We start from the raw sequence: 15,878 nt of genomic DNA on the forward strand, positions 1-15,878 counted from the left end.
TGTAGAAATTGTCATTTTTTACTCAAAGGTCAACTAAAGGTTGATATTCATTGAAGTTACCCACGGCCAGTATTCCTGCTAAGTGCATTTTTTTGGGTATTTGAAGTGCCCAAATTAGTTTTATCTCAGCTACGTACGGAACATATAGGCCCAAATTTAATTTATTTTAGCTACGTAAGGACAAAAAGGTGCCTAAATTAGTTTTATTCAAGCTACAGTATTTTACGGACCATAAGGCGCACCCGATTATAAGGCACACTGTCAAAAATGCTGTGATTAGTTTTTTGTTCATACATAAGGCGCACAATCAATTTATCCAAACGCCCAGGCGTCCGCAATCTAAAGCACGCTGAGGCCTCCACAAAAAAGCTGAGTCTTCAGCCGCGTGGTAAACCGCTCCGCTCTTTCTCCTACTCCTCCCACTTTTTCTCCGCGCTCCTCTTTTCGTCTCCTTTTGCAACACAACATTGGTTCGGCGGCCATGCGGTCGCCAGCCGTCGTGTGTCGATTAGACACAACGTTGGGTCGCAAGTTGCTAGTTGCTTTTACCGTAGTTTATTGTGTAAGACGGTGGTTTATTTATATAATAATAGTATCGGTACTGGTTTTGAGTGTAGGCAATAAAGCACTACCATACTTGATCCATACATTAGGTGCACCGGCTTATAAGGCGCACAATCAATTTATGAGGAAAAAAAGGATTTCGATTGCGCCTTATGGCCCGTAAAATACGGTACGTAAGACAAAAAAAGTGCCAAAATTTAGCTACGTACCAACAAAAAGGTGCCAAATTAATTTTACCGAGCTACAGACGGAACAAAATCGACCCAAAAAGTGTCCAAAATAGTTTGCTCTGAAATATACAAGCAAAAAAGTAGTTCTTAACAAGGGAAGGCGCTCCCCCCTAAATAGACCGCCGGCAAATTCTTGGGTATCATCTTGTGTTTAGTTGGATGAGAATATCAAGATAATTCTACAAAGACTTGGTGTGGATGAAATACCTCTAGCATCATTATCGCCCGATGAAGCAGAAACAGAAAGAAAATGTAATGAAATGTCATTGTCCACTTTACTAAACTCTGTTTTATAATAAATATTTATTTCTAATTTATAAACATGCTTGTTTGGTAGCCTTTCTTTGTCTTCTTGGAGATAATGAGTTTCAAGATATTAAAGAAAATGTGTCCCGTCGATTAGAATTTTCACGAACTTCATTTTCTAAAGTTATGGATGAAATTAACCTACAACATGAGAAATCAAAGTCAATTTTTGAGTAAGATTGTATTATATTACTTTGTATATATATGCTTTTTCATTAATTGTTATAATTCTGCAAGTAACTTATTAATGTGTATGATACTTTCATAAATAATTTTATAGTTTTGTTTTGAATTAAAATATTTGTCTTAAAATTGCTAATTGTCTTGAACAGCATGTTAGCAAAAAGTGAATCACTATCTGGTGAAAATGTTTTAAACATCATACAACTGGGTGAAAGAAACAACATCTTGCAAAAACTTACCACCAAACTCCAGGTTGGTAAACATGGGTGCAGTAACCTTAATAGAGACTCTTACATCAGATCCAGGGGGTATCCAGAAATTCAAAAAGGGGGGTTCCGAATTTTCAACTTAGAGAATTCCCCGTTTTTCCGTTTGACGTTAATGACGTCATAAAATAGTGACAGATATGACGTCATAAAATAGCGATTGTAATGACGTTTAAATAAATAAAAAAATCATCAGATACAGCCAATTAACAACAAGGAAAAGCGAACCTTTTGGCGCAAAGCGACCACGTGCGTCGTCAACATGTATTGCGTTATTGAAATGTTAGAACAACTGTAAATCAGGCGGCCCTCGGATCTATTTTGCATTTAAAAATGTGTTTAATTACATTAAAGGAGGCAGGAATTTTTTCTTTTTTTGGTATACTGACATTTCTTTTAAATTCCTTGCAAGTTTTTATTAGATTTTCGAAATAAAAAAAAAGTGTTAAAAATTATATGTCCAATATTTTTGAATCCGTTTTGAGTTTGTCCGTGACACACTTGGGAGCTTTCCACAGTGCAACGGTAGAAAAGTGCTGATCTAGTTCAAAAGACAGCAGCAAAACGTAAACAAACCGGGCACAGAAAGATCATTCGCACGCTAAGCGCTAAAATTTTTCACACAGTTAAAATAGTTAAAAAGTATTTGAAATAGACTCGTGTATAGTTTGTCAAAGAGGCGGCGGGCCCGAAATACAGAGGACTGGTTGTTTTACTGTTATTAATTGTCAAACACACACTTGCTGATCAGCCAACCTGAACGAATAACGAAAGGCGAAAAAAAAAATCCTGCGTTTACGATCGACCAAACGAAAAACGGCTTTTTGCGGTTGATTTTGGTTTCGCATTATCTTAAGACGCGTGACACAATTACACTAAAAAAACCTGGATACACCACTGCTCAGATCTATATAACATAAAAAAGTTTTATAATAAAAAAAACCTACCAATTGTTTGCCAAAAACTTTGTGGCTTGTACATAAATTCAGTGCATAAATGTTTTCTCCTATATTTTTTTTTGTTCTATGTCCCAGGCCTTAATGGCGCCCTACAAATTGGCCGTGCCAAGAGGTTATCTTTCACTAAACTTTAATGCAGTGGTTCTCAAACTGTGCCTGTGCCAGGAGTTTTTCTATTTGTTTTATCATTTAAAATATATATTACTCATACTAGGTTTTGTTAAAAATATTGCAATTTGTATCTAATGGCGCTGTTGATAGAGATTTTTGCTTGGACATAAATCAGTTCAACAAAAAAGGTTGACTTATTAAATCTGCAGTCGATGTGACTTCCGTCAAAACATAATACTTCAGATCTGGTTTAGACTATGGTAAAATGGTGATGTGACTTTTTAGATCTATACTGAACTAGGTTTATTTTGCTTCTTAAAATTTAATCAAAATTCATATTTAAGTCGAAATGCCCTTTGAAGGCATTGTTAAGGTTGCATTGCCCAATATGTGTTGTCTTCTAAATGCTAACTCCAGATTACAGTTTTCCCAGGATTCATAAAATCATTTTCATAATGGGCTAGTTCTGACATTTGTGGCGGGATTAACATTGGTCGGATATAATATTTTATTTACCGTTAAATAAAGAATATGTAAACAGTTTATAACGCAAAAAAATTGTATTGAGCTTTATGCATTGTTGTTCAGACTAAATTTTTTATCAAAGTTTAGTTTTTGAATTGCATTCGACAACATTTCAAATGTATTTCATCTGTATAAGGGCAATATAGGCAAGCCAGCAGAATTAATTTTCAAGGACTTTTTTAGGTTTAGCTTGTACTTTATTTTAGAGTCTTGACACTTTCCTTCCTAGTAAATAATGATGACAAACAACTAAATCTGTGATTGCTGTAATGTTACACTGTCAGCAACATTCTACCTGACATTAAAACTGTGTGGTTGCTTATCTCTCCCACCATCTAATCACCGCTTGGTATTGGTGTTTCCTTAAAAGCAGTTTATCTTTTCCTTATGCAGTTTATCTTTCACTAAGCCAAGTAATCTCAAACAGGCACGATAACAAAAAGTAATTTCATTGGTAACTGACCTGCCAGCAATGTAGAAAACTGGCATGTAATTTTAAACAAAGTTAATATTTTCTTCTTGAATTTTTGATAATAATTTCCATATAATTTTATCCAATTTTATGAAATATTTAACAGCCCGGTATACATTCATTAGGGTTGTTCACGTACGCTACTCTGTTGCAAGTTTTAATTAAGCCTCAATTTCGAAAAAAGAATGTTATGTCGTCGCTGTTTCAACTGGCAATGTCATTGCAAGCAAGGGAAAACTTGAAAGCAAGAACTGAACATACATATCCGTAAATCTTGCCCCATGCTTTAACTATCTCACCCAATCGGTAAAAATGCGAGTATGTTAATTTGTGTATTCCCGAAATGGGCAAGTTTTTACCTTGCTTGAACAAACTACTAAGGCAATGAATTTGCAAGAACATGTAGGTTTTTATCTAACATCCACAGATTCAACAAAAATATTCGCTCTGTTTGACTTGAAACATCACTACTAACAAAATTTCCTTTTAAAAAGCCTGTCTACATGAGCGAGTTAAAAAAACACTAAACCATTTAAAATGTTACAATATGCGCCTAGGAATAATACTGCCCTAGCCATTAATAGTAAGCACAATAGCAAAAGCAAAAGCAAGATAAACTAAATAAGGTTTTGGAAACTAATTTATCAGGGAGCGTTTTTTCATCTGTGTTTTTCTAATTTAGTTTTCCAGTAGAATTTTAAAAGTGCTTTTCTTCAACTGAAATATTTTGCATATTTCTGTTTTTATATATTTAGAAAACACTACACATCTGTGTGTGTGTGTTTTTTTCTTGAGAAGCCATTTTTTTCTTTGAGAAACCTTGAGTTATTTTTATACTTCTACTTTTTTTCAGATGCCCAAACAACAACCCTAAATATATTTTGTTTTAGTTAACTTTTTTAATGTCGGCCCTTCAATGAAACTCCAACCTCCTCAAGTTTTGGAATGGTCTGTTGTGCTATTTTCTGCATGAGAGTGAAAAGCTTCAGTAATTCATTTCAAATAGATTAAATCCCTTGGTTGTTTAATATATCGGGGAGTATTGGATCCTATTCCTTTGTATACAAATCATACAGTTGTTTTATCCAAATTTGAATAAATGCGAACCAGAATGGCAGGATCTTGCCAGGCTTTTGGTTTTACGCATAATAATTGTATAAACCATTTTTAGGCGTTTAAGAGAATAATAGACCAAAATATTTGAATAATTAGCTAGGGAAACAGTTAGCTTCAGAGTTGTGCCAAAGGCGCAAAACTTTGTGACATTTGTAAATGTATAGGTTGGTACAAAGTATAATCTGCGAGTGCACATATACACGTCAGGATGTTTGAGTTGGACACCCCTGGGCTAATGTTTAACGCTCTTGGCTGCCTGCTTTTATATCCGATGTTGGTGTAACAATGGAATTAGGCTAATGTCTCACTTTCTCGCTGTTCGCTGTCTGCGCTAATATCCGGTAACAACGGAATTTTGGTAGCTTAACGCACATTCTCTTAAAAGTTGGTCTAACTGTGAATGTTTAAAGTCGCCTTTTTTATGTAATAATAGTTACTGCAAAATTATTATCTTTAAACATATCTCAAGCCCAAGTGTTTAGTGTGTAAGTGACATGACTTATTCTCCCTTCCTCAAGTTTGACTTTTATTTGAGCTGCCTTGGCACATTGCTTTATTATGTCATACTTGTGACCATTTTATGAAGTCATTATTTAGTAACGTCAGATGGAAAATAGGGTAATCCCTAAGTTAAACATTCAAGACCTCCCGCCCCCCTTTTTAATTTTCTCGATACGCCTGTGCTCCAAAAAACTGTACTAATTATCTGATTTAATAGAAATTGAACGTGGCCAAGCACTATGTTTTTTTCTCGTGATTGAAAACAATTTTTTTGCACCAATATATTTGGTTTGCTTGTTTATTCCTCGGACGACGAAGCCACCAAGTCACCAGCATTCTGACATACTAATGTGGATTCTAAAATCTGTGGTTGAGTGATTGTTAAGCTTAGATAAGTAATTGTCAAAAAAAATATTGTGTTGAAAATTGCAACTGCCTTATAAAGATTTATATGTATTAAATTAGAAATAATGGAAAGTGTTGTTATCAGTTTTGTAGATTGTTTTCATTAAGCACGGGCGGTTTAATTGAGTTGATGGTTAACAAAAAATAACAGTTCTTTACTTGTGTTTAAAATTTAGGCAGAGCATCATAATTTTACCCAAGAAAGACTAAAATTTGAGAGTAAAGTTGAAGAACTTGAAAATAGAGTTGAAGAATTGCAAGAAACTGTTGAAAACGCGCGCTGGGATTTGAAAAAGACTCGACTAAGAGAAGATAGGTTAGTACAGTGTGACTGAATAAAGCCATATTGTGCGGCATTTCATTCCAATAATTTGGTGCCTTTGCAAACACAAGTTTTCATGGCACTTGTTCAGATTAACCACCGTTATGATTAGGGCGATTATTTTATGACCTAAAAAATTTGAAATTTTGACAAATATAAACATATATATTTTTTTTTTTGACAAAGTTTTGACCTATTAATTGTTGTTTGAAGTACAGCATTCTTTTCTTGGCATCGTCAAGCACATGTTTTAGATCAGGGTGGGGCAAATGTATTCAATGAAAAAGCAATTTGCAGAAAATACAAGTACTAGAGAGCCTCAAAATTAATTCAATACAAAAACGACATCAATAATAACAGAATTGTAATATAACAATACGGTAATAACAAAATAACACTTTTGCACCTGAACATGAGTTTAATTACACTTAGGAGTCAGTAAAGTGTTGACGCAAAGCGCAAAAAAGCATTTGTTTGGTTTAAAATTCGAGTCCACATGTTGTCACCCATACTACTAATAAAATTGTAATAAAACTACTTTTTGGAAACCCAATAACCTTAATATTTAATCTAGTTCAGTTTTAAGTCCGGGCGCACCTGGCAAGCGCAACCAGCGCGATTTTATTTTGGCATACCAGCATTTCTTTTAAATTTATTTTTTGTGACGTTGTCGAAAATAAAAAAAGTAAAAAATTTTTTTTAAATATATGTCCAAGATTTATGAATACATTTTCTGTTTGTCCGCGAGACACTTCAAAGCCTTCCACGCCGCAACAGTAAAGAACCTCTGATCTAGTTCGAAAGACAGTATCAAACCGTAAACAAACCGGACGTACAAAGATCATACAAGCGTAATAAAAAACAGCAAAAAAACAGTTTTGAGAGGGGGGCACTAAACTGCATTTTGACCGCTTATATAAATATAGCACTTTGAACCTAGTTAAAAAAAAACATAGGAGAGGTGCGGGACACATGGAACAGATTCGTTTTTTTGGTGATATCTTTCAAATTACAACTCAAAAATACGTTTATTTTCTTTGGAAAGCTAACAACTATGGGTACCTACAAGAAAAACATATTTGAAATCTGACATATCCTTCTAAGTTTTTTTTGATAAAAAACATCACTTTTTGTTCCATTGGTCCCACCCCACAGGACCTATGGAATCGAGCATGAATGTATTTAAAAATACTGCGCTGAGTATTGCTGAAGTACATAACTGCTCAATTAATGTTGTAAAAATAATGGAACAAAATATATTTACAAGAATAAAATAAAAAACACATGGAAAGCACAAAACGCAAAAATGATTTTTTTTATTTCTGGCAGAATTTTCAACCCAGGTTTTATATCAATTATTTTTCTTCTTCAGGAGAACAAATCTACAAAAACAATAATAGTCGAATATTCCATTTTGTCGAGTCCTACTCTGACTCTACAGCTTGCATTCCGTCAATTTACTTAACAAAATACGGTAGATATTCAGCAATCCACTCATGGGGGTGTCCTATAATTCATCCACTGACACTACATGGTTGGAAATTACGCACCATATGCTATCCAGCCTTTACAATTTACAGTTGGCGGCTATATCAATTTCAAAATTTGGTACTGCACACATCAAACTCAACTCTGGTAGTTTTACATGGTCTTACTAGAGTCCGACTCTGGCTCCGCAGCCCTGTTCCTCTATAAACTGTGGTCTTAAAAGTTGACATACTAGTTTCCTTAAAATTTAAGAATATAATCAGAAAATGATCGATGGACCAATGGAACAGACTGTTCCAAAGGCCCTCTAATCACCATTTCTAAGAAAATCACTTGTGGCTAGCCAGTATGCTGAACTAAATGAATCAAATTAACTTTCAACATGAAGCTAGATATCTCCTCTTTCCCCCCCAAAAAATCACTGATTAACAATTTCCTTTTACAATTCACTTTTACCCAGAAAAGTGAAAAATTGTAATAAATAGACCATTTCGCAAAGCACGCTGTAAAACTTTCTAGACTAAGTTATGTACACAAAATCTTATTACCACAACCAACATTTTATTCAGTTTAGCCAATAGGTGGCACAATATTCAAGCGTTCCATTGGTCCCCATGTTTCGTGGGCACCTCCACTAATAAATACTGATAGAATTATAAAAAAAATGTTGCTTTCATAAAAAAAAAAATTTACTTTTGCTTCAAAGCAATACAGTTCAAGGTACAAGGCCTGGTTCGCGCCCCCACCTGGATCCACCCAATATTTGTGACCATTCTTGTAACAAACTGACTGTGTTTACCAACAATAGACATTATGGTGTATCTTTAAGAGTATCCCAAACCATCGGCATCAGGTTTTAGCCAGTTGATCACTTCTCCGCTGACACGTATATTACCAAGTAAAACTCGTAGTTAAAAACATGATTAAAAACAGGATCAGACGATTTGTTTAGAAGGAAAATATATTTTTCCAAGTGGCATCGTCATGTTCCTTAATTTGAATCAATAGACTACCATGTGTACTCTGCTTGGCTAAAATTCTTCAAAACGTTATTCCACAGCTGTGACTATAGATAACATTTTAAAATGCATCCCCACGCTGAAAAGTTTCCCCACCCCTGAATTGGTCTACTCGTAAACCATTATTTGCTTGCTGTCATTTCAACTTATATATATGACTAACCTATGCGCTTTGTTGTTTTTACCAATTGCTATGGTAATTATGTGTTTGCACAACATACAAGCGAGTCACACTTAATCAAAATAGAAATAGTATACTGAAAAATATTATTCTTCCCTTATCTGCATGCGGGTCGCATTAAAAAGCTGGACCATATGTTGTGCAGCCCTGTGTTAATAGGGGGTATACTATTATAATTATTGTATTTATTATGCTGTTTTTAAACATTGGATAGGTTAACTCGTCATTTGGCTGAAGCGTTAGACAAGTTAAAAAAAGGAGAAAACAATGAAACTACTTCCACCACCTCAGCCACTGCCTCACAAGATGTTACCAATAAGGTAAGTTATATTTTGGAATTAATTGTAGACTGTCTAGGTATCTCTGATTATTAGGTTTCCCATCTAGAATAACAAATATAGGATAGATCAGGGGTCGGCAACCCCTGGCATGCGTGCCACAAGTGGCGATGATTTTGCATGGCATGCCAATTGATTTAACGCGCACGTTATATCACCTTAAGAAAGTGCAACCATTACATCACTACCACATCATTAACAATAGTATTACATCACTAACACTAGCGCTAACTAAATGGTTGCACACATTGCTTTTGTGGGCGTTATACTTGTTGTTTACCACTTACTGTTTGTATTACGTCACAATGTCCCAAACTTGGCGTAACGTTTACAACGTTAAAGCAGGGCATTCTACATCAGTGGTTCTTAACCGCCGGTCCACGTCAACTTTCCTGCCGGTGCGCAAAATATACTACAAATTTATAACTCAATTGCAAAAAGCAAAATGTTAAAGGCGGCTTGTCCATCAAATTTAGAACTTAATTTGCAGTTAATGGTGTACTTTGGACTTTATCGTACATCACGATGCTGCAAGTGTTGTGCCCAACTGTTTAAATGTAGGCTACAACTTGTTTAAGTCACTTTAAGACCAGTTGAACGCGAAATACTTCAATAGCACGTATGATTTTAAAAAGACAGCAGCAAATTTCTCATTACATTTAAGTTTTCGTTATTTGCTTTTAAGTTGCATACTTTTGTCATAATTACATTTTGGATTGATTTTAATTTTTGAAGGTCCACCTGTCCGCGAAAATTGTTTTGAAATTTTTCCAGTCCGTAAGCTAAAAAGGTTGAGAAACTCTTCTACATTAAAATTAAGCAGGTGTGTTTTTGTGCGACTGAGAAACCAACAAAACGCGAAACTGATAGTTATAACCCTTCTAGGTATCGGCTTACAAGCATCGAAGTACACTCGGGACTCGAGTAAGACCAGGTAAAACTACCGACGAGTACCAAATTTTGAAACTGATAAGGCAGCAAACTGTCAAAAAAGTGGAATAGCATAAGGTCGTGGAATATTTTCCATGACCCTATGAGTGGATTGCGGAATATTCACCTTAATTTAGTTACGTAAATTGGTGAAATACAAAGGCTGAGTCGGACTCGGGACGCGATGAAATCTCATATTCGGCCGCAGTCGGACTCTGGTTGTTTTTAACCAACCAACTCCGCAGCCCTGATTGCCATTACGAAACCAAACATAGAAAAATGTTTGGCATGCGAGTTGTTAATATTTTGACATTATTCATAAACTGGCACACTGGGTATGAAAGGTTGCCGACCCCTGGGATAGATGATATCTGAATATATTTTTATTTAGTGTGATTTTTAAGTGTGTTAAGTACTATTTTTTTAAGGTGTGGCTTCAATATAACACGCATTCGTGATAAAAAATTAATCGCCAAAAATTGCAAAATAATTTTCCTACCATATTTGTATGCAATCACTAAGGCAGTTGAGATTTTCAAAAATGGGAAACTTTAGCTTTTTATATGGTTTATACACCTTTAAAATGAAATTTAAAAAAATTAATGACTTTGGGTCGGCATTCTTATTTAATAACACCTCTAAAATTTAGCACTCAATTCCCAAAATAGTGCCCAAAATAAACTTTAACATAAAAGACTTTTGTTTTTTTATTTGACGTCATTACTACAATTGAACTTCTTAAATTTTATAAATGTTAACAAACGCCAGAGTATAACATGCCATTTTAATCAAAGCGCAAACACATTAAAAAGTACACAGAAAGTTAAATGAAGATCTCTTTAGAATGTCGTAGAGGGTTCTTTTTGACAATACCATTTCTTGTAATAAAATTGGTTCTTTTTTTCTTCAGTCCTAACTAGGGATGTTCAAAGTACAATTCAAAGGTATTCTAGAACAATAGGTTTTAAACCTAGAATAACGAATCTAGAATATTGAATCCCTTTTTTTTGGCGTTATATTCATAATATATATACCTTTTAGTGCTGTTTTGTCACTAAAGGGTGTATATTAAAGTATGATTAAATGCCAAATGACTAACATTCTCAACAACTGCTATTTGAAACAGTTATTTACATACTTGTGCACAACTATATAAAAACACTTGAAACATGATAAACACAATAAACTCTTCACAAATCCTATAAGCCGGTCAAAAAATATGCTGCAAAAAATGCAAAGTTAGTACTGCCAGCAGTGTTCCCGCTAAGCGCATTTTTTTGCGAATTTTGGGCACTTGCGCACATTTTTTCACGGAATTGCGCAAGCCAAAAAAAAAATTAAAAGTTGTTTTTTTACTTAAATTCGACCTCCAGTCGTCTCCTGAAGCCAACATTATCACTATTTTGCAAAGATTATTACATATAATACTTTGTGTACCCCATTTTTGCTTCACGAAAGTTTTGAAAAAGTGCCCAAATTAGTTTTCTTTAAGCTACGTACAGAACAAAAAAGTGCCCAAATTAGTTTATTCGAGCTACGTTCGGAACAAAAAAGTGCCCAAATTAGTTTATTCGAGCTACGTACAACTAAAAAAGTGCCCAAATTAGTTTTATTCGAGCTACGTACGGAACAAAAAGTGCTCAAATCCGTTTTATTTAAGCTCTACGTACGGACAAAAAAGTCCCCAAATTTTCTATGCACGAACAAAAAAGTGCATGCATTAGTTTTATTCGAGCTACGTACGGACAAACAAAAGGGCCCAAATTAGTTTTATTTGAGCCTGGTACGACCAAAAAAGTGTCCTAATTAGTTTGCTTTGAGATATACGTGCAAAAAAAGTGGTTCTTAACTAGGGAAGGCGCTCCCCCCTAAATAGAGCGCCGGCAAATTCTGCTATAAATATTTTATATTTTGTGCAGTAATTTTTATGGTTACATGTTACGCCTGGTGTGATTTCTGCCTATATTCGGTGTCTTGTGCTTTACTTTGAAATTACACTCATGTGTAGTTTCAGCCGATCTGTCAGAAATTAGTGAAGTTTTATGCAAAAAGGTCTACGACAATTAGGGCATCCAAAGGCAGGAGAGTCTGACTTTTAAACCTTGAGGTAGCGGCAATTTGCACTAATTGGATCTTAAGGTAAACTTCCGGCAGATATAAATACAAAATATTGGCTGAAAACTCACAAAAAACTATGAAATAGATTTAATAATACTTGACCAACCCGAACCCAAACGATAACCAGTTCCCTAATTCAAATAATGTGCATTAATTTAATAATTATTTAAACGCTGGGAAAAAGCCCAAACTCGGGTGGGCATAAGATAATTTCTAGTCCAGGTTATATAGGATTGTTACGTCACACATTGATGTATTCGGACCGAAAGTGTTTATATTATTACTAAATCAATGCACATTATTTGGGTTGTGCTCGTTAGCGTTTGGGTCCGGCTGGCAGGTATTATTAAATTTATTCTTCTTAAGCAGATTTGTTAAGTCAAATTAGTACATTGGCCCAAGACTTCAAAGTCTAAAAGTTGAAGACTTTTCCATCCTTTGGATGCCCTAATTGCTGTATACCTTTGCTTAGAACTGCACTAATTCGTGACGGATCGGGTGGAAGTTCTGTAAAATTTGGTTCGTGGTTTTGTGATTGGCAAGTTTTTAAACTACTAATTTTGATTAGTTTTCGGTGTCTCTAATAGGCTCACTTAACTAACATTTAAATCTTTTACGACGGATTCGGGCTTAGTTTGTCTAAACAAGGTAGAGCAGATGACTGGAATCTAAGTTTTGCATAGAGGTTAGAGTTAGACCCAAGGCCATGGTTCTCAGTAACTGGAATTTTATTGCGATACGTGCGAATCTTTCGTTTTACAACTTTATTTATTCCTAATTTGGAGATATTTTTAGCTCAAGATATCTGTGTTTTGCACTGTATGTTTTGTGTTATGGGAAAGTACTTGCTTTATATAAAAAATCTCGCGTCGTAATAGCTTTAAACTTTTTTAAACAAAATTATTACAATTACCTGCGATATGCTTTTATTAATTGGTAAAACAGTGTGCAATACAAAATACAATCTACCCCGAAAAAGCGAAGTTGCATGTTGTGTCAACTAAAGGAGTAGGTTAAATTTATGTCAATATGAGCAGGAAAGACGTGAAGGCCAAATTTGTGTCTAATTCAAGTTAACACTAGAAATGCATAACCCGTTTAAAAGTTAAAAATGCTTTCTGCTAAAACCGCTGCACTATGCGCCATAATTACCTCAACCATTAGGCGGTTACTCAGCGCTACGCTTGACTAAGTCACACAAACTACCAAGCGAAATCGTGTCTCAAGCGAGTGCAATTTTCCAAATGAAGAGAGTCATTTTTATCTCTGGGAGAAATTAATTAAGATTATTGCGACGCCTCTCGTGCTCTCCCGCGCATATTGCTCCGCCGCCTGCCCATTGTGCAACATTATTTTATATTTAAGAACTGAAAAAACGGAAGTTCAAAATTAAGGATTTGCAAAAATAGTGAAGACCAAAAAAAAAGGTCTCCCGTGTATTCAATTTGGGCACTTTTTTTGTTGAAAATTTTGGGCACTTTGTGCACTTATTTTCGGCTTGTGCGCAAAATTTTGGGCACCTCACACATGGTAAAAAATTAGCGGGAACACTGACTGCCAGTAATGCGTTACTATTACTTACAATTACGGTGTGTGTAACCTCGCTGAATATCTCCTTAAAGTTGACCTTGAGTAACCTGGTAGCGTATTTTGTTCGAGGAAAGCACTTTTTCCGATTGAACTTTTGCATATTAACGCTTTTAAAAAAAAAGTTCGCCGCTCTCCCAATAACATTAGATTGAAACCTAATGATTAGGCGAGGGTAATGGTAATTAATTGGTTGTCTGAAAACACGCTGATGTTGCGCTTCTTGAAAACCCTATAAAATGTTTTGCCACACCAACGGGCCTAAACTTAAACTTTTCACTTGCAAATGTGCACTGTGCGTAACTCTATGCTGTGGCATAAATTCACTGAACATTGACTCAAAGTTGACCTTGAGTAACCTCGTAGAGCATGTTGTACATTTATCAATAGGATGTTACTTTTGTAACTTAACGCCTTTAAGGTAATTGTATAATCTCTGCACCTGCCCAAAATTTTGGCACAAAAGCCTAAATTAAGTACCTTAAATTAGCAAAGGTAAAACTGCCCAAGCGGGTGGAATTTTTTTGATTGTCTTGCTTGTTTAGATATGACACCTATCTTTTCTTTGATGACACAAAAAACTGGCAAATTCAATGTAAATACTTTTAAGTTAAAATAAAGGTAATAAATTGTGATGTCTCCCATAGGTTTAAAGAGCTTATAGCATGTTCCTTGAACCCATTTTTGCCTAAAGCTAGCATTGAGAAATGGCCTAAATAAAGGCATTTTTTCATCTTAATCAGATTAAAAAAAAAACAGTTGTTTCTTCTCACTGCTTTAATTGTAATGTTGTTACTTTTGTTGTATTATTTATTTATCTACTGTTAGTAAAAAACATTGCTGTTAAACAATTGTTTCAACCCTGGTAATTACCCAGTGTAAGGTAAGAAAACACATAATAAATCAGTTTAAAACTATTTTTTTTAAAACAGAATGGCTCTGATGAAGACAAAATATTGGCAGAAAATCGTTTGATTGAACTTGAAAAGATGAAATCACAACTTCAGGAAGCTTTAAAGGATTTGGAGAAAACAAAATTGGATGTAATGCCTAGTATTATTCGATGCACATATCTACACTCTTTTTTCTTATGCAAGTATTAAATGTATAATTTCTTTTTGAGCAGCTGCAAAATATTCCTGAAGACCGAATAACACAATCTGCTGAGTACAGGACACTGAAATCTCAGTTTTCTGTTCTTTATCATGAAAGTGTACAGATGAAGACGATGTTAGAAGAGTCAAGAAATCTTCTTCAACAATCCAGAGCAACTCATCTTCGTCGAATTGAACAAATGGAGGTGTGTATTGAATATTTAATAATCTTACTTTTGTAGTAACAAGTTTTGTGGGTAACTATTTTTTTAAATGTACAGTGACAGTTTACCAACTTCAGAAACTAATCGTACACAATAGAATATAACATTTTGGCACAATAAGTGCTGCTAGTGCTCTGTATGGTGGTTTACACTTAGTGCAAACTTTTTATTTAGTTTTTGACAAAAACATAATGCTTTCATCATGATAAATGCCATTACATTGAACAGTGTGAGAATCTTTAGTTGTGTGCCAAATGCGCTCATTCTAAATTAAAAGTTTTGCCAATTTGAACCTAAAATGTATTTTGTTTTGTGCAACACTTGCAATGAAAGTTTAGGCATATTTTTTAGTGTTGCATTATTTGCTAGTGTGGCAAAGGTATATTTGTTAGTGTGGCTCTTTGCGGTTATGTAAGAAACCTGGCTTTTTTTTCTCTGACTGGTTGGTCTAATCAAGTGGTTCTCAACCTTTTTTCTGTTGTGGCTCATTCTTGTTGCAAAAAAGTTCTTTGGCCAATACATTTTTACAAAAACAAAACTATAAAATAGTTTAGAACAAAAAACAGCACAACGTATTTCAAAACAGATTATTATTTATTCAACCGTGTATTAGTAAGATACTTTTTGCTAAACAATAAATTTACATTTCATTTATATTCCTCCTTAATTCCTCCCCAAGCCATTATTCCTGTAATTATTAAGTATAGTGAGTAAAACAAAAGAAAACTAAGTTCTTCAAAAAATCTAGCTTTATTAATTTGGTTGTGGCCCACCTCAAAATGTTTTTATGGCCCATGAGAACCGCTGGTCTAATCGATCTTCAAACGTAAAATTATAAATAATGGTCATTTGAAACAATTTTGCTAGGAATTGTTGTGCATAGCTACACCAAACAAACATAATCAATATACAGAGTATTGGAAAACTCCTATTTTTTAC

General features: G+C 34.6%; 1 protein-coding gene across 1 annotated transcript in view; it reads left to right on the forward strand.

Annotated features, from left to right (window-relative positions):
* Nucleotides 1-15,878, forward strand: part of LOC146140600 (E3 ubiquitin-protein ligase BRE1A-like) — a 45,928-nt gene that overhangs the window by 13,612 nt on the left and 16,438 nt on the right. Inside the window, exons 3-9 of the mRNA XM_083392024.1 lie at nucleotides 950-1,046; nucleotides 1,132-1,273; nucleotides 1,433-1,535; nucleotides 5,815-5,954; nucleotides 8,863-8,968; nucleotides 14,554-14,664; nucleotides 14,748-14,921. Of these exons, the coding sequence (XP_083248150.1) occupies nucleotides 950-1,046; nucleotides 1,132-1,273; nucleotides 1,433-1,535; nucleotides 5,815-5,954; nucleotides 8,863-8,968; nucleotides 14,554-14,664; nucleotides 14,748-14,921 (873 nt within the window). The remainder of the gene's footprint in view (nucleotides 1-949; nucleotides 1,047-1,131; nucleotides 1,274-1,432; nucleotides 1,536-5,814; nucleotides 5,955-8,862; nucleotides 8,969-14,553; nucleotides 14,665-14,747; nucleotides 14,922-15,878) is intronic.

This window comes from Ascidiella aspersa, chromosome 6 (genome assembly GCF_963924565.1).
Source record: "Ascidiella aspersa chromosome 6, kaAscAspe10.2, whole genome shotgun sequence".
Taxonomy (NCBI): domain Eukaryota; kingdom Metazoa; phylum Chordata; class Ascidiacea; order Phlebobranchia; family Ascidiidae; genus Ascidiella; species Ascidiella aspersa.